Source organism: Micropterus dolomieu, linkage group LG19 (genome assembly GCF_021292245.1).
Source record: "Micropterus dolomieu isolate WLL.071019.BEF.003 ecotype Adirondacks linkage group LG19, ASM2129224v1, whole genome shotgun sequence".
Lineage (NCBI taxonomy): Eukaryota > Metazoa > Chordata > Actinopteri > Centrarchiformes > Centrarchidae > Micropterus > Micropterus dolomieu.
The window spans coordinates 16902581-16922885 of NC_060168.1; the positions used below are offsets into that span (position 1 = coordinate 16902581).

The following is a 20305-nucleotide window of genomic DNA, read 5'->3' on the forward strand; positions in this document are numbered from 1 at the left end:
TGAGATTTAAAGCCACACTGACCCCTGGTGGTGAGACTGACAACAACAACAGTGTTTAAGGGGTTTGCTAAAAACATCTCTATGCAGCTGCCATCGACAGAGTAGCCCATTGAAAAACTGTCAGAGGAAAAACCAGTGTGGCTTATTTAGAAGCAGAAATGCAGGGACATTTTCTGGCCCAAAAAACTACTCTGACAAGAAATACAGTCAGAGGTTGTTATTAAGATGAGTAGTTTCTATTTTTACCACGGCTGTGTTAACGCCGATTTTTGAAATCAGCCTTGATGTTGATCTCTAAAGCTGAGAGGAGAAGTGATAAGGGGACAATGTAGGGAGCTGGATCATACACTCATGATGGAAATGAGTGTATAATGGTGATGATAAGGCTCTTCCATCTGCAGAGCCTGGGGTCTTTTCTGTACTTGTCCTTTTTGAGAAGTCTTCATTATGTCTGAATCGTGGGTTGTGAAGACAGTCTCCCCTGATTGTCCATTTCAACTCCATTAGACGCTGTTTCCACCTGTCTATCTGCCTTTCTGTCAGCTCTGTCTCATGCCACTGCCCTGTCTGTCTGCTCATCACGTTTCCTGGATCTTTGGCTCCATGTGGGCAGCCAAGCAGAACTCACTGCCTCTAAGACTCCTGTGCTGGGGCTGAGCAGAAAAACTACTCTGTATGCACAGCACACAGGTGCAGGGTAAGTCAGCATGGGAAAGTAGACCTCCCAGGGGGGCCTAAGCAAAATACTGCTATGGGGCCCTACCTACCTGACTCATGAGCACTGTAAACAATTTGCCATTGTTGCACAGTCACACCTGACACCGACGTGCCCTCACTACATTTCTCCCTCCTTTAAAACAGTCTGTCTCTGTAAGTCTGTAAGTCTGAAATGAAAACCTTTTCTAAACTTGTCTTTAGGGTAAGACTGGTTTGAATGGACCTCTGCACACTAACTCAATCTGCGGGGTCATTTGATGGAGAAGCAACTGTTCTCAATCAAGCAGCAATCATCGTACAGCTTTCCAAATCAACTAGAAACAGTCAAAGAGTTGACAAAGCTCCAAAGTCATTCTAACTTCATCATATTTAATCCTTTAGTCTTGTTCTATTGTAGAGGGAAACTTAAACGCAAGGCAAAAACCAACCAAAATATCTGAAAAGGCATGTCTTAGTCCTCATGCAAAAAAATTGTGTTACAACAAACTACTGTGTGGTCTACTGGGAGTCCTCCAAACCAGCAACACCAAACAAGCCTGCAGCACAAGGTTTATGCTATATGCTGTGCAAGATTTATATGTTGACATCTGGCAGCAGTCTGTCATGGTTAGAAAGCCTGCAAATACAAAATTTACTGAGGGCAAGAGTTAATGTCACACTCTAAACTGACTTTTTTATGTGTTCTTCACTGACTCAAAAAACATTTAAAGTAAATTATCCAAAAGAGCATAAACAAGACCACCATGCTCTACTAAATGGACAGACTGGTTTTGACCTGTGTATTGTTCTAATTTAGTGGAATGACTACTTCCCAAACTTGCAAAAAGACAGAGCTGCTTGTGACTTCTTTAGTGCAGGCAACTAGGAACTGTGAACCTTAAGGTACCAGATGAAAAACCTCAATTACATATACATCACCACTCTGGTTAGTTAAAAAATGAACAGTATATGACAGTAATTACTTGAAAAGCATGATTTGCTCTATTGGGTTGTGCAGAAAAGGTGTAATGTCATCTGTTTAAATCTGCTGATGTCTTCTTATCTGAGAAAATGAACAACGATGTGCGACGGGGTGAGACCTCAGAGAGAGTTGTCATTTTGAGATGAATGATGATAAACAGACTTGGTGAAAGAATCTGCCAGCAGCCCAAGATGGATAACTTTACTACAAATATCAGACAATGGCAGTGAAAGATCCCCTTTCACTGTGTTTGCAGCTGATGTGAGAGAATAAGCATGCAGACCCACGGATACGCTAAAATGAAGGGAGAAGGAAGAAGCATTTGTGTTTAGATTGATGTGGTGTGGGACTTGTTTGATGAACTGAATGCTTTACAAGCAGGTTGATATAATGTGTCTGTACAAATGCTACAGTAAAATTGATAAAATAAACTTTGAATTGCTTGTTGCTGATGTGGATAATGATAAAAAAAAAAGTGAAAAAAGTATATTTTTAAACCATTATATGTATGTATTTATGCACTGCAGCCTTTAAGTGCAATCTGACTCTTCAGTTAAAATGTGCTCTTGACCATTTGAAATGGATGACCCTGACAATAAAATTAAATGCAGCACTTAAGCACATTTAGAGTGTTGTTATCATCTCCTTTCTCATTTCAGTTGGATGATTTTCCAATTATCAAATGCAACAATAGTCTGTCCCACTTGATTTGTCTGACTCAGAGTGCTGAAGCCAGAACAAGGACTAGGAAGAGATTGCTTAATGACTGGTAAAGAAAGGAGTATATTTACATATGGCATGCGAACACTTTTTTAAAGACTGTCATGAAAATGTGAACCTATTCTTGATGGATTCACTGTTTTAACTGGGGGATGAAGTCCACATAATAATGAGCTTTTGTTACACATAGATGGCTGACTTTTGTCATTTAGTACTCTAACTGTCTAATTGTCTCCAATATCACTGCCAACCACTTTCTTGGTGTGTTAAATCCTGCTTCAGATCAGAGTTCGGCAAAAAAGTACTCTGACTGTTCCCTGGCAACAATGGGAAAGCCTTTGTTGCCAGTGGGAATGGCAAAATCTTGTGCCTCATTGAAACTTCACCAAATAGTTTGGACTGGCATGAAATCTTTTTGAGACCCTGTCTAACCATCTCCAAAAGCTCATCTTGCTCCCCTGTTACTTTAACGTCCACATTGATCTGAAATACAATGGATTTAAAAAATAAAAAAATAAAAAAAAATAAAAAAAATCAATAAGTCGAGATGTTTTGCCTCATCATTTGCATGTCATTTCAAGGTTACGTTTTATGAGGCATTTGTCCCACAGCTCAGTGTCACGGTTTGGTGTGGGTGAGGCAGGTTGGAGGACCCAAACGCAGGACGCAAGGCAGGAAGAGGTACAAACAAAGGGGTTTTAATGAACGAACCAAAAACGAGTACACTTGCAGGTGAGTGGCTGAATACAGAATCCAAAAACTAAGGTAGTCCAAACAGAGATCCAAAAATGAGCAGGGTAACAGGGAGACATGGCAAGTAAGGCTGAAGACATGAGCGCAAACTGCAACACTGGGTGACAATAAACATAGAAAGTAATGAACCGACAAAGACAAGACAGAAACACCAGGTATATATACACACACAGGGAGTAACGAGCAGGGCGGGAGCAACACAGGTGACAGAGATCAGGCAACGAGGGACAGGCAGGCAGGCAGAGAGAGAGGCAGAGAGAGAGAGGCAGAGAGAGAGAAGGGGAAAACAAAGACAGACATGCAGAGGGATCCCTGGGGTAACAGACACAATAGACCAGAGTGAACACTTAACATGAACTAAGGTACAGGACTGGGAACAAGCACAAATAACTAAAACGCAGGAACAAGAGTTAAGGCAGTGACTAAGAAACAATATAACAACTAGACAACCAAACTTCAAACCAAAGCCATATCAAATCAACGCAGGACTATGAGCTTGAACACCAGACAAGACATAAACACCAAGGACAAGGAAACGAGAAGAACAGACACTCAGGCAGAATCTGCCATTGACACTTCTCACTGCCACCTGCCATCTCACTACCACTTTAATTTTCAAATAGTTAAAAAGTTAAAAAATAGTTGTGTTTATGGGAGATACAGCAGGGTGGAAATAAAAAAAAGTAGGGGAAAAACCCAGTTACATAACCGTAACTTGTAATTACTAACTGTTCAAGCTGTGAGATAAAACAACAAATCACCAGTGTTTGTTAAATATTTTAGTGAGTGAATCATCCCACTCAGCATTCTCCTCATTAAATTGAACTAAATAGCCTAAGTGCCAGCATTAGGCCTGAGGGAAGATTAAAGTTCGATCCCTGCCACTGATGAAGAACCATGAATTTAATGAACCCAACAAACAGTCTCATCGAGGAGGACATGTGACGATTTATTTTGTCCAGGGGATTTCATTGATATATAGCCTTGTCTAGCAATTATAGTAACATGGGACCCAAATCAGATACTTTTTACGTGAATTATTTGTCTTTGCACTCAATTCTGACATAAAACGATCAGAGTAGGGCCATGATGGCGTTCCACTGTGTTTGCCTTGAAGCGTGCATGTTTGGTAGAGTGTGAAAAAGATGTACATGTAAAAATGCACATATATTGAGACATAACGACCTTCTAACTGTCACACACATTTGCCAAAACACTCTCGCAGCTGGGCATAACTCACGTGGTGAAGGCAGGATTGTACTTGGCTCCCAGATAGTATGAGTACAGGTTGAACATGCCGATCATGAAGGCCACAAACACCATGATGAAGATGACCATGAACTTGAAGATATCTTTGACTGTGCGCCCCAGTGAGATCTGTAGTGGGCCGAAGCTCTCATTGGCTGGCAGGATGTAGGCGATGCGTGAGAAACTCAGCACTACAGCGATGGCGTACAGGCCTTCAGAGATGATCTGGGGGTCTGAGGGGCGCCACTTGTTCCTGGCTGGAGGAGAAGAAAGAAAAAGACAAGAGTAAGCTGTTGTATTGTATTTGCAAAGTCAAAGATTATTGTCCAGTTTTTTTATTTTCAGGCAAACTGGCTATTTGCCCATTTGGACAATAAAACAGGTCCCTGGTTCAGATTTGACCCAGTTTCATTTTAACATAATTATACTGAATAAAATCTGATGCATCTGGAGCCCCAAAATGAATGTTGGTGGATTTATAACCGCCCATAATTTTCCACAGCTGCAGTTGTGCTCCAGTTTCCTGCATTGCATGGCACGGAATAAAATGTGGAAAGAAATCATAGGTACTTCTCAAAGTGATATGAAAGATCCACTTTCCCATTAAAACACCGACATACAAACACTAAGAGCTGAAATCAATGTAAGCATCATGGGGAGGGGTGACAGTCGGAACAACACATGATTAATTAGGGTTATTGGTTGCATTTGAAGCACGTTTTACTTCTACTAAAGTTAGGATGTTAACAAATCAGACAATGCAAAAGCAATTTATTGATATTTCCAAAGTTATGGTCTTGACTGGTCTTGAAATAAAATCCCGAGTCCTCAATGTCCGAGACAAGACCGAGTACAAAGGCGGTCGAGTCCGAGACGAGACCAAGACCATCAAAAAGTGGTCTTAAGACCAAGACCGGTCTCGAGTACTACAACACTAATCACAGTATTTTTCACTGTGCCATATATCTGCATTCCTTTGGCTTGATGCCATTCAGCGATCAGCTCCATATAACAGAGCAAATCTTTGGTTGAGAGATGGTCCTAAAGAGCATAATCTTGGCTTTTAGGAACATGTACTTTGATCGAGGAGAGGGTAGAAGATGGATTAATGGATGACAGAAGAAGGGTGTGGAGTGAGGAGGGAAGGCATTTAGTATGACACGGGTGAACAGCAAAGGGAAGGTATAAAGGGATAGAGTGTCCAAGGAGAAGTAAGGACAGAGGGACAGAAGAAGAGGGAGGGGCAGAAAAAGAGAGACGGTCAGACATGTTGACAGAAAGGATAATTGAGTTAGATGGGAAAACGAGATACAAAAGACATTAAGTACACAAAAAGAAAGTAAAAGAAAGAAAGGCTCCATTGCACAAATTTGCTGTTCCATCTAGGACAAGGAGGACATACATCATACACAATGTGTGGACCTTTCAGTGTAGATATGGAGACATATGGAGAATAGCTTATGGGGATAATATTTGACACTGCAGTAACATGCACCTTTGTCTATTTACTAATGTGTTATGACCGAGTCAGACCACCAGATGACAGCACTGATGAAGGTTCCCTTAGCAGGCCACTAACAAGTGTAAAGTCCAGTAGCCTGCAGCAGGTTTAATATGTTGGAGTTTATATGTTCTGTGATCTTGAAGTTTTCACAAGTTTTTTTATATTATGACACTATATTTCCTACAAATGCAGATAGAGTAGGGAAGATAGGTATTAAAAAAACAGGTGTAACTGCTCCTCTAAGCAAAATAACTGTTCACTGTGTTTGCTCATCAGTGGAGGTCATGTTTGCCTGTGTGTGTGTATACATGCTTACTTGTTATTATGAGTGTATTGCATTTACTTAAACTCTTAAACTCTTGTGATTTGCTACTCCTTATCAGTATGGTATTTCATTTTAAAAGACATTTTGATGTATCTTTGCGTATCCCTGTCAGATGTATTATTGCTAACATTACTGACGTTATATACATAGTTTTGGAGTGGAGTAACTGCTTACCGTAAGTGAAGTATGCAACTTCGTCAGGCAGCGAGGCGTTGCTGAGGTCTTCGTCTGGTACATGCATGTCCACATACTGCTGGGCTTTGGACGCTTTGAGGAACGCCATGAAGCGTGCCGTGAAGGACGCCACAAAAATGGACAACATGCCAAAGTCCAGAACGTTCCAAAGGTGCATGATGTACTCTCTGGGCCCATCACTCCAGATTTCCTTACATTCTAACCAAATCATACCTGAGAAAGGAGGACGCACACACACACATAAATAAATACATGGATACAACATGGAAAGACTGGAAACAAACAAGATAAATACAAATACACAAAGATAAAGAGGCTTTCCCACAGTCATTCAAACATAAACACGTTAATACATGTACATACACAGATGTTAACAACAAAGCTTATAATTTATACTCAACCACTCAGATATCCCCACTTATAGCAGATGCACGATACCACACACACTCACACACACTCAGTGGAAAGCCTTGCAACCACTCTGTCACCCTCTTTTTAGAGCCAAAACAAGGAGACAATTGCTTACTGAAAAAGCCCCCTGATCAGTATCATATCTATAACAATTACTGGGCCTTCAAAACATGCTGCTGGAATTACAATTACCCTGCTTTCACAAAGCCACCACTCACTGCACACACACAAAAACAGACACAAGCACCTGCTGCCAAAAAATAACTGCAGATGGGAAAAGAATGGTGTCATTACACATAAGCAAATAAAAACAGAACGATATGTGCACCAACATACACAAACCACTCACATAATGTTATTATATATATATATATATATATATATGTGTGTGTGTGTGTGTGTGTGTGTGTGTGTGTGTTTTGTGTAGATATAAAAGGAAGAACATCAGCAGATGGGAAGCAGCTGAGGTCTAACAAATATTGCCTTGGGCTATTTATCTGTTGCATTTGTCTTTCTGTCACCTCTGTCTTTCTCCCTGTTTCTTCATGCTGGTCTTTTTGTACTCCATACACTCCATCCCTTCCTTTACTTTCACCCATCTCCCTCAACTGCTCTCATCTATTTTCCATCTCTCTTTCTCTCTATCCCTCCTCCTGATATTTCCTCAGCAGCACATCTCAGGTCAAATTCCAAATTTCTCTCCAGTTTATCGTTTGGACTCGGTCTGGCTAGTGCTGCATCCAACCAGGAAACTTCTATTTGATGTTTGGAAGATAAAAGAGAATGACTTGTCAATTATTACATTGGCTTTCATCCACTTGGTTGGTATGGTGCTGCATTAATCTTTAACTCTGCCTTATATCAAAGTTGGTCAAAAAAGTTCCCAGACTCTATCCAGGAACTTTACTGACTTATGGTGTGCTATGTTGAATTTTTATTAAAATATATTTTAGATCACATATTTATTTATATACATATTTTAGCACATTTGAACCTTGGTAGAAACATCACCTTAAACTCCTCTTGCTTGCATGTTAAAAAAATAATCCACACTGATCAAAAACAAAATTTAAAAAGAAAATCCACCAGGAAACGTTTTGTCTTGCCTCTCTTACATGCCACGTCAAGGTTATCATGATGGAGAATCTGCCTTGACAGTGACTATCTTATCTATTTGCATTGTAATTGGCTCTACCTGTGCAGAATTTCAAACACCGCCACAGCTGTGTTTGAGAAGGCGACTCACCCAACACCCACATCATGATCAACATCTCTGTCCAGGAGAACTGTGTGGTTTTGACCCTGAACACCTGTCGTGGGTGGTCTGTTATGGTCTCATTGGGCAGGTTCTTGACACCCTCAAAGCGGTCGGAGGCGTTGACAACCAGCAGGCCCAAGAAGATGGTGAAGGAGACAGCGTGGGCCACGAACTTCATGAATGGGCTTCGCAGGATCTGACCAAGCTGGAAGTGAGAAGATTGAGGATATTCTAATATGTTCCAGTGTGGTTCACACATACTAACTAGGGAGCAATTGATGAGTGAAGGTTAAAGAGATATTAGTAATATTTGTTTAAACGTGCATTTATAGAATCTTTTTTTACAGAGTTGGTTCCAGTGCAACAAACTGTAAACACAGTATTGACATATTAAAACCTTATAAAGCAAATTTGGCAAACAGTTCCTTATTTACAGATCCAAGATTCAATCTACTTTTAGATCAGTTTCAGTCTCCACCAATTCCTAATAATAGTATCTAGCTCCACTGTGGCCACCAGCTAATTGCTAACTTTGTCTGTCTTTTGGCGCTGGACAGGTGGTGTACAGTTAGTTCATCTGAACCTTTCACCTGAAAACAACTGTTAAGCGCATCTGGAAACGAGGTTGATGAGCGTGAATCTAAACTTTCTAGTGATTATCTGTGGGTTTGTCACCCTTCATATTAAACATTGTCATTTGATCTATTGTTAAGATATCAACATTGATAGCAGCTTTAAAGGTCCCCTGTAGAGTTTAACTTGTAAATAAACAAATGTTAAAACACATTGTGTGCATCACTGTCTCATGAATCACTCACAAAGCAGATTTGTTTACATTGTTTACATCCATGTTTTCCTCGCTGACAGTCTTCTTCTTCCCTGCCATTGCTAGCGCATTGCTGCAATTCTTGGTGCATTGTGCATGTGAAATAATGTGAGACCACTGGCAGGAATGTGTTGCGATCTTATAAAAACAACTCTCCATAGCGCTACTAGTTGTCAAACAACTCACAGGGTATGGAAGATTTTATTGGACTTTAATATTTGTAAATATACACAAGCATCTCACTACTCAAAACATTATTTTTTACATTTGTGTTGTGTAAATTCATATCCACAAAAAAACGGTGCAATTTGCTAAATATGTACAATTTACTCTGTACACATATTTAAATTTCACATACAAAGTATTTTTTATGCATTTGTGGATCTATTTTTACACAGACAGTCTTTTCAAATTTGTGGATCATTTCCTGTCAATTTGCATGTCACGTTACATTTGTGTACTTCCTTTTTACACATTTGTGGAATTTTGTACAATCTGTACCGGTGGTGGTAGCAACATTACGTCCCATGAGTTGTAAGACTATCCACTGCAGTACCCAGGGTCATCTCCTGGACCACTGGACTCTACTCCGTCTAATCTTTTCTTTCTTTTACAAGTGTATATAGTTTACTATTGATCACAATTACATGACAAAAGTACTTGTAAAAATGCTTAACAATGTGTTTTGTCATTCTATTCTAGCATACTTGGCAGTGACATGCAAGAGCTTTGACATCACCTTAAAGACAACAGCTTGCAAAATCAGTTTTTGTGTTAGGGAATCAGGCTGAAGATACTGTATATGTCTGAGTTGTATTTTGTTTGAACAGTTACTGACAAACAAAATGTTTTTATTTACCAAGACTGTGAAACTGTGCTCATGCTTTTTGCAGAGTTCCTGAGATCCTTAGAGATCAAAATCTGAAAAGCACCATTACACATCCATCTCAGCAGGCAAACAGCAGCTGCTGTAATTCATGCATGCGTAACCACGATCAGTTTCACACCAACATCACGTCAGAGTGACTAGATGCCAAACAATCAGCTTTATGTGTCAGAGTTATGTGGCAATGCACCATATGGGGAGAACGTAATGCACAGTGCTGCTGCACAAGGAGCATTAACCATGCCACCACCACAGACCACCTTTTTTAATTGCACAGAAATATGCCAAGACACACAAATGCACATCCGTCAACACACACACACACACACACACACACACACACTTCCACTTCTAACCCCATACAGACATCATTGAGATCATTGCCACTTGCTAAACCTGCTGTGTTCAATATTAACTACCCACAGGATATCTCCACTCTCTGCAAGCACAGTAACACATGCCACACACACTACTAAACCATGTGGGAAGAGGTTGTCTGGTAAATCTTAACTCTGCAAAACCTCCTCTAAACCTCCTCCTGCCGCTGGGATGGATCTGCCTCCTTCATTTCCTCCATCTGCTGTGCTGATAAGGCTGATCCATTTCACCCCTCAGCTTAAATGAGACGGTCATCCTTGATCAGGCCTACTGCTTTGTGAGGACTGCAAACCCCATGGGGTTCTATTTGTCACTGTGATGGTGACAAGAGCTGTTCTTCTCTCCTCCAACGAAATGGTGGCCGCTGGCAGCAGGTGCATGCAGATTAAATAAAAGAGGTTTAGTGTGAAATCAAATCTCAAAAGGCCAAAATGGAGCTGCTGTATCCTTTAATTTTTACTAATATATTTTCACCTAGAAGAATTAAGCCTGATGTATACTGTGTGCAGACAAGCACCCACTCTGAATAATTAATTATCTAGATAAGACCGTCTGTCATACTGTACATCCTGTATATTTGATATCCACTTTGTATTTAAATTACAATAGATTCTGGGGTATTCTACAGATCCTTCTCTTCACTTATCTCTCCGTAACTCACACAGATACACAATTCCATTTACCAATACAGATGATTTAAATGGTCAGCCATAAAACATGCAATCACCTATTTAACTTTACAGATTACAGCAACAACTCTCCCACCAAAATACAATACAATGTTTGCATCCTCATTGACAAGGGTTAAAGTACAGCAGGACTATTCAATAATGTCCAGTAATTACATCAATGATAAATTAACTGTATGTGCATTTATGTTGTGTCAGAATAATAATAATAATAAAAATACTTACTTTTGAGCTACTAAATGTAAATATCTTCTACATCTCTCCTCGCTGATGAAACATAATATGGTTTGGGTTTCTGATATTAATGTGTTGTGGTGGCGTAAAAATGGAGAAAATTATAAGCTTTAAGAGATGAGCAAGTGATGAGATGAGCAGATCAAAATTGCTTGAATAGCACCAGGTCAATCAACAATCAAAAAAACAACAACAAAACTTTCTCTCTGCAACCTGTGTCTTGTAGTGTTTCACTGATTCACTCTGTCCTTATCTATTTCATTATCATATACATTTAATATACCTTTTTTTCTCTGTTAATCTGCCATCACATTATTAAGCATGCATAAATATTCATTTTGTCTATCTGGTATTAGTTTGATTTAATTGTTTTTTGTTCCTACATTAATTTGTTATTTCTCTACCTTTTTTCCTTCTCTCTCAGGTGCGTCAGAAAATGGCAGACTGCGACATTCAGGCCTGCCGGTTAGTTGATTGATAAGCAAATGTAATCATGCACATCATGCATCCATGTGCACGTACATCCAAACACACAAACATTAACATACACAGGTGTTGGGATCAGAAGCTCTCAGCATTAATGCTCTCCATCCTCTCTCACACACTTGAGATCAGCTGCCTCTCTGTCTACTAACCCTAACCCACCCACAATCACACACATGCAATCACACATACCACTTGATCATGAGGTAGAGAATTATCCAGGTTGATGAGCAGATTTCCACACAGCTCCTCTGTGTGTGTGTGTGTGTGTGTGTGTGTGTGTGTGTGTGTGTGTGTGAGCGCGCACATGTGCATGTGCCGTCTGTCATATTGTGTCACTTTAAAGATTATAATTTGCTTGATGGAATATTAACAAAATGAAATCTGTAATGTTTCTGGTCATGCTAGTCATTTTGTCTGTACACTTTGGTCCAGAGGTAAATGCCATGACAACCAGTGAATGGATTGCCAATAAAATTTGGCCACATATTTATGATCCTCAGAGAACTTTAATGAGTCTGAAAGGTTTGTGTGTGAGAATGTGTGAGGACAAGAAGCCATAAAACAGGTTCACTATTAGAGTTGTCATTATTGTAACTGAGGTAAAACCAAGTTTACTAAAACTGTCCTATTACTGTAAAGAGCATGCTACAAACTACAAGCCACCTCTACAGTGAGTGACATAAACATACATTAGATTTTGGATGGAGTATCACTTTAGCATTTAGTTCAGTTATACTAGCAAACCCAATGCAAGGCTAATGCACTGTAACAGGACTGTAATGGGATTTTTAGCAGGTTAGCAATTAGCACAAAGCACGTCTGATGATGAAGTAAAGCTGAAAATAGTGGAAGCTGAACCAGTCTGTAAATGTAGAGCCTGACAAGGCAGAGTTCAAGCAGATAAAATGGCCTTTGTACATAGGATAAACTCTGATTTATGACTTATCTCACCCTTGGGGAAAACTTTACATTGTTTCCCCCGAAGGCTCACAGAACAAAGAAACCATCCAACAATTTTGTTTACCGGTGTGTAATGAGTTTTTAAGCTGCCTGGGGCTACTTGCAGACTATAGACGGAGTATGTTGCCACATACTGTGATACAGTGTGATGAAAAATAGGTGATACAACATAAAATAAGAAAATTCTTCTCAGAGGTCATAATACATAGAAACAACAGCAACATGTACGCTTAACCCTTAAATGCATACCTCGGGTCTTTAGTGGCTAGTGTCTAATTCATTAAATTAAACACTCAACTCTCGTGTATTACAGAGTCAAAATATGAAAATGCATTGTTTCTAATGAGTTTTCTCTAAAAAGTTTATAGAGTAGCTAGAGAACTAGTTGTATGTAAGAGTGTTATATTTTTATTTGCAGTATGCTGGATGCAAGTTAATAGCAGAAAATGTTGTGTTTTCCTGTTTGGCCTTGTGATGGCGCTGTTGTCTGTTGTTACTATGGATAAATAGATACACAGTAATAAAAAACTTTGATATTTGTGGGTTTATCAATAGCTCTGGAAATTAAGACATACCTGTGACTATACTGATGATTACAAATTAGTTTCGTGTCATTTATTAATCAGATAATTTCATAGCAGAACTGGAGCATGACAATGACAAAGCAAGCTCAGACAACATGAGCTCTGAATGGGACTATGGTCAAGATACCATTTAAGTAGCATTCCTAAGAGAAGTTAGCACTGATAGGGAAGCTTATATAGTTACCTCAACCTTGCTGCTATAAACATGCAAGTAGTTTTAATGGGCCAAATTTCCAACTTTAGCAGCCAGAAAATCTTCAAATCTATGTTTTTTCCTGGAAAGTCCTTGGCCCTCAGCTGTTTTGGACATAGCTGGAGAAAAGAGGTGCAAGAACCTTTCAAAAGCTAATGCATCTATACAAGTTTTTTCAGACACTGGAGATGCCACATCTGTCCATCCGTACACTACGCACAACCAATGGCCACCAGCAAGTGACTTTGATTTCTGATTACTGTGCTGACTAATTTGGGTTTGGAAGGTGTCAGTCTATGAGACGTTACACTAGCCTTTGTGTAAGATACTACAGTTTAAACATGAAATGTAACAGGCTATGCTGAAATAGAAAAATTAATTTCTAAAAAAAAAGGCAAATGAGTTTGTTATTGTTAATAATATATTCCGAAAACTTTACAAGCAGTATTCTATTAATATAAAGCTTAATCTACATTATATAAGTGGCAGGTCGCTAAAGCACTGAGGTATGTAGGAATGTTTGAAAACGGCCAGACATTTGAGGGTTGTGTGTGTGATAAAATTGGTTCAACAGTGATAGTAGGACAAAGATCTCAAGGTCTGGGGACAAGGCAGAGTTTGTGTCTTCTGCTTGTTTGTGTGTTCATACCTTGCTACATGGCATTATCCAGTAGGCGATAGACAGGAAGGGGAGACCTACAGTGACCCCCAGCACTGTCCAGCACTTCACACCAATTGACTGCTGCCTCAGACCAGGCAGGTTCTCGTACCAGATAGTCATTAGCTGCTGCTGACAGTTGGGATGAGCAACAAACTGGAGAGGGAGACAAGGACAAGAAATGTAAGTCAATGGAGAATAAAGGGAGAGGAGATGGGTGCTCAGGTCAATTAGCAACCTTAACACCCATCAGTTGGGACATTTTCACAGAAGCAAAAGTAATTTCCTCTTCTCTCTCAATCACTTCATTTTTTCTGATTGTTTTACAGATCCTTTGAGTGGTCTATACTGCAGCAACACATCAAGCAAACATTGTAACACTACATCCCATATTGTAGAATTTGTATATAATAAAAATACCTGAATTTCACATGGCAATATGTATTTAAAATAACCAATGCATTGTGACCGACATGCAGGTGCAGAATATCATGGAAAAGTTCATTTGAACTTCATTGAGCCAGGCTGAGAGATTAAAGGCTCAGGAAACCTTTGCAGGTGTTTAGCATAATTAGCTCATTGGAGTTCTTCTCAGGTCAACATTTCTGTATTATAAATTCTTTATTCTAAAATCCTTTAATATTTTGAATTTTGATTTCTATGAGCTGTAAGCCGTAACAAAAAAAGTCTTGAAATAGTTCACTTTATAGGCAATGAATCTAAAATATATGAAACCTTTACTTTCAACTTTTCTACGACATTCTACACTGCGTGCACAATTATGAGGCTAGCAAGTGTTTTGATCATCTCATCATTTTTATGCGTATTTTACAACTCCAGGCTGTATAAAGTTGAATGCTTATTGGATTTAAGCATATCAGGTGATGTGTATTTGTTTAATGAGGGAGGGTGTGGCCTAAGAAGATAAGTGATGGTGGATTAGTCACTGCCCCCAAACACCTGTATGTGCTGTTGAGAAAATTAACAAGTCAGACAGACAAACCATAACCATTTCATCCCTACCAATGAGGTGAGTTGTTTTCTATCAGTGTGCCGTATTGGTCAAAATGAGGAATGAGGAAGTGACACATCATACAAAGCGCGTACTGTTGCATACAGCATGCATTCTATAGGAACATACTACTTCATCATAACATTGCGCCTTGAATTTACTCATACTCATGCTGCGCAGAGGATTGTGGGTTAATATAGGCAGAAATCTGGCTGCATTATGCCAAATGTGACCGGATGCAGTAGGACATTCTTGTATTTTTGGAATACTGCATTTGACAATGTATTAGGAAATATTAAATCCTTTTCTGGAATACTAAATAGTATGGTAGTGTGGGTATTGGAATACACAATACTTCTGTGGCGGCTACATTGAAACAGATAGAATGTGGCTTTTGTAACAGGCAGACAGCAGAGGTTTGTTATCTAGGGATTCAACATTTAGCAAAAAAAACAAAGTATATTGAGTATAAAAATCTGATCTGACAAACCAATTTGGAGCCTTTTATTAAAGGTTTTACCAACTGCTGCTAACAAGCTCGTGCATCAATAATAATGATCCAATAATACAAAAAACATCTATATATGACACTCTGAAAGGAGCCATTCTGTAATGGTCTGTTTTATACACGTTGGTGGTGATACATATGGAGTTTCACCTAGAAGTACAATTACTTTAATTCCTTATTTTTACATTGTGGTAATAATCTTCTACTTCTTCCACCACTGAATCACAAGTTAGACCATGGTGCTGTGGTAAAGGTGTTTGTTGTTTAACTCTTTAAATTCAGTTTTTCTTTTCTTGAAATACCATGGAATGACATAGTGTTGTGTTTTTAAAATTAGAAAACAGATACTAAGAAGGAGGTGTTCTGTATAGTAAAGAGCACACTGGTCTGTTTCCTCTAAGTACTACACTTATCATGAAAAATACTACACATGCTACAATGCTACACATTGTTCTTTCTTGTGTTTACGTCAATGCAGTAAGTGCAAAATGAATAAGGTCAAAATATACTATATCCATGAAGAGGGCCTCAGGTGCTCCTCTTTATCTTACTATTCATAAGTATCTGAGTGTGCAACCTGTTGTTCTATTTGGAGAACATCTATTGTCTATTCATTACAATCAAAATGTATTATTCACAACACATTTGGCTGCCACTTGACTTCATTCAGAACAAAAAATATAAACAAACAGGTTGGGAAATCAATTTAACATACAGTATGCAAAAGAAAGCAGGCAGAAAATTACTGAGTGTTTACATTAATTACTGAAGCATATTGGCTTTATTAGATAAGGCTTGGTCTGCCATTTCAGCATCTGTTGATGTCTTTACTCCAAGAAAGGAAGTGATAAATGAAAGCAACCACTGGTCTGGTGAGGAGGGAGATGATGGATGTTTTTGTTCCAGCTGTAGGAAGGATGTGGACAACAGTGTTTTTCTAAAACAGTAATATTATTACAGTTATTAATCCAAGTAACACTGCATTCCTGCGTTACTGAACGCGCCATCCTTGACATGAATGTGCGACTGTGCGGCAGGTCAGCAGCACCGGACCTTATGTTGTTCAGGTCAGTGAGGGAGAGAGGCGTTTTTTCCACAGCTGTAAATAGCTACTGCCATTATTGCGTCACAGTCTAAGATGCAAAGAACATTGTCGTCTACTGTAAACTCTGCGTCCAGCAAAAAGCTTTCAACCGAGAACAATTCTACATTTAATTTATTGAAGCATCTGCTGAAGCAGCACAGCAACCTAAAGCTTATAGAAAGAAACTCCATTACTGCCAGAGAAGCTTGGACTCATCTGGAGAGAGTGGCGCTATGAAACGTTACATTTTGTAACATTCTGTGGGAAACACTGGAAAGTAATATAGTGGCTTAAAGAGTAATGCAAGTAGGTACTTTTATTACCCAGTAATAAGTAAAGTAATATTATTGCTTTTTTAAGGAGTAATAAGTAACTAGCAACTGGATTTTTTTGAATTTCTGAGTAACTTGCCCAACACTGGTGGACAACAGAGCAATCAATGCTCAGTAGGAGGTCAACTAGTGTAATAATCAAACCCTGTTCTTGTATATTGTTTTCGTTCACAAGATCTGAGCAACAGGTTGCCTCTGGTCGAATCTGCTCTCTCTTGATTTTCATTAGCCTCTTTGTTTTTTCCATTCATCAATCTCTCCCACCTCTTCACCAATCAGACTCGGCCATCACATTTATAAACCATATATCTGAGCTGATGATTGACATCTTCTGCTCCCATCTGCTGTTCAAAACACACACACACACACACACACACACACACACACACACACACACACACAGTGTGTATACTGTATGTGCACTCAATAATTTCTATGTGCAGAGGGAAAAGACACACACCTATAAACATTGCTCACTAAATTATAGTTTAAATTGTTTCCCACTGGGGTCCTGTGCAATCTATCAACCCACTGACCCATTACATTAACCTTGCCTGTGTCCAGCAACATGCACTACATGAGCCACCTGGTTTCCATAGCAATCTATCCCCCCCTCTCTCCTTGTCTCCTGTGTAATTAGCTCTCTGTGTATTGGTCACGTTCTCTTCTCCAGGATAAAACCAAAGCTTGAAAAGGCTGTGTACTGCCTAATTTACGTACTTTTGAGGAAATATTTAAAATTCAGTTCATTCATTGCAGTTTACAATTTTAAACATCCATAGATTATTATATACCCAAATAATCCTAAATAACACAGGACATGAACAGGAATTTTGTAATGTGATGTGATTCTTTATTAAGTTTAGTTGTCATGGACAGTAAAACTTAGCTTGCAAATAGTTGTATAATATCATCTGTGGCTTTGGAGTAGCTTACCAAAGACATTAAAATAAACCAGAATTATATCATAGTGAGATCATCAGGGTCATCTTGGCTTACACTTTTGGTTTTGCCCCCATTCATCATGAGCTGAACTCAAAGATCAGCTCATCTGTTCTCTATGTACACAAAAGGCCTATTACTCTCAAATATTGTTCACAAATCTGTCAAAATATGTGTTAGTCAGCACTTTTCCTTCGCCGAGATAATCCATCCACTTCACAGGTGTGACATATCAAGATGCTGATCAGACAGCACAGGTGTGCCTTAGGCTGGCCACAATAAAAGGCCACTCGAAAATGTGCAGTATGTACAATATATTGTTGATGGTCTTAGAGTAATGCTGTAGGTTCAGGTTTTACATGTTGTGTAATTTCATGGCATGTGAAGAAATTTTCACTACGAAATGTTAACTATACATGCATTTGAAACTACTTAGTTCTTTGCATACAGTAGATGGTTGAATAATCAGTTATTTTTGGTCTTCTTACCTTCTTGACTTCGTACTTGATGGCCAATTTGATACGGCTGAGGCAGGGTCGGTTGTAGGGGCTTGGAGGGCACTGGTCCACGTCGCCATTCAATATGGCCTCCACTTCCTCTGTGTTCCGACAAAGGTCCAACACACCTACCACAAAGTCCTTACACTGCATGGACAGCTTACGGTAGTCATTCTGCATGAGTCAGGGGTGGAGGTGAATAGTTGTGGGGAGGGAAGAGACAGGGAGAGAGGAAAGATGGAAGAAAGGACAAGGATGCAGAGAGAGGAGAAACTTAACTTAAAACAGAATTTAAACATCAACTAATGTAAACACCTGGTTTTAGACAATGCAACATTCTTCAAATCTATAACTGCAAGCATCATGAGAGGGAAGATTTATCAAATCGTGACTGTGCCTGCAGCTGCCCCCCTTGGGTCCTTACCTGCATGAGCTTGGATATCACACTGTTATTTGGTCAGAAATGTAGAGACATTTATTTTCATTTGCAATTATAATATGGCTCCAATGTAAAACTGAAAGGATGATACTGTGATTTGCTTCATGACCTTTTTTTAAATAAATTAGCATGACTGCAGAAAAAAACAGTTGGGTGTATAATTGACCTTACGTCTGAAGCAGAGAGCTGGATTGTCTTTATAAATGATATTTGCCCACGAAGGGAGTCCACTTGACTTGTTTTATCTTAACAGCCAAGCAAATTTGATGTAAGCTGTCACTGTCATAATAAAATAATCATTCTCACAGTACTCTCCCATTGGAAAATATAAAGCTAAATAAGGGATCCACTTTGCTTTTGTTATGCTGATTTCAAATGGTCATTCACATTCCCATCCACCTGATTTTATGCATTGTTTGAATTTGCACATAAATAAACTTAATGGAAATGCCTGATAGTCAAATCCCAACTATTGCAAAGTAACCACTTTACCAGAAAGACAAAAAATAAAAAGATCTGAGAAAAACACCACAAAGATAAGAAGAAGGAAAAGGAGGAAATGTGAACACAGGGGAGCGATCCTTTCATTCAGTGATTGCATATAATTGTCTTCCTATGTGGGAAGCAACAAAGGAATGCCATGGATTTAGAATTCCTGTTGCAGTCTTGTTGCACTCTCTTAAGAATATTTGCATTAGTTGTTGATGGGAACACTAATTTGCATTTTATTTTGCCAATGTTTTCAAAATCGATAAATGTGTATACATTTAATTGCAAAAACACTTTTTTCTACTTAAAAAGATTGACATTTTGGCAAACACCTTGCTTTAGTCTAACAACAGTCACCTGACTGGGATTTATACTCACAATCAACAGGATACTGTCAACATTCACATTTTCAGGAACATAAGAAAACAATAACAACAAACTAGAATGGTTCTTTGAACTTACTGACTGAAATTTGGATCTTTATAAGATGATACAAGTGTACAAATGTGGATTTCCATACACATTTTTTTAATGACTTCCTGTGAGCCAGCACTTCACAAAGATGGGTGTGTGTTTTCCATCTGTTTTTCTAATGGAAAGATCACTGTTGTTGCATACACCTTTTTGTTGCCATTTTAAGCTAAAACTGTAGCTGCACTTTTTGAGAACTGCAAATAAATACAAATGGCACCCTAATCCTACAGAGCCACCAAAATCCTAAAAGAGGATTTTCTATCTTCTATCGAGAAAATAACTTGTGGGCACAAAACAAAAAACATAATCTTTTGGGACTTTGGGGGGCTCCATTCTTCCTCATCCAAGTGTTTGCATCATTTGAATTGAGCTTTGACTTCTGGGACCCTGGCAGTTAGTTGCTTTGCCCACTTCACTACAGTTCCTGTCAGCCCTATCAACCCTCTCTCCCTTGGTCCTTCACCAGTTGTTCCAGTTTCAACTCTCTGCCCCTCTTCCCTGTGGCCCAGAGTTAAAATTTTACCCTTCTTTCTTGCACTGCC

General features: G+C 39.0%; 1 protein-coding gene across 2 annotated transcripts in view; it reads right to left on the reverse strand.

The window, feature by feature from the left end:
* LOC123957856 (short transient receptor potential channel 7-like) overlaps positions 1–20305 on the reverse strand; it is a 59062-nt gene that overhangs the window by 22049 nt on the left and 16708 nt on the right. For both annotated transcript variants that reach the window (XM_046030943.1, XM_046030944.1), the window contains exons 3-7: positions 18353–18535; positions 13978–14142; positions 8081–8297; positions 6403–6636; positions 4392–4656 (exon numbers count right to left, since the gene is read on the reverse strand). In XM_046030943.1, the coding sequence (XP_045886899.1) occupies positions 4392–4656; positions 6403–6636; positions 8081–8297; positions 13978–14142; positions 18353–18535 (1064 nt within the window). The remainder of the gene's footprint in view (positions 1–4391; positions 4657–6402; positions 6637–8080; positions 8298–13977; positions 14143–18352; positions 18536–20305) is intronic.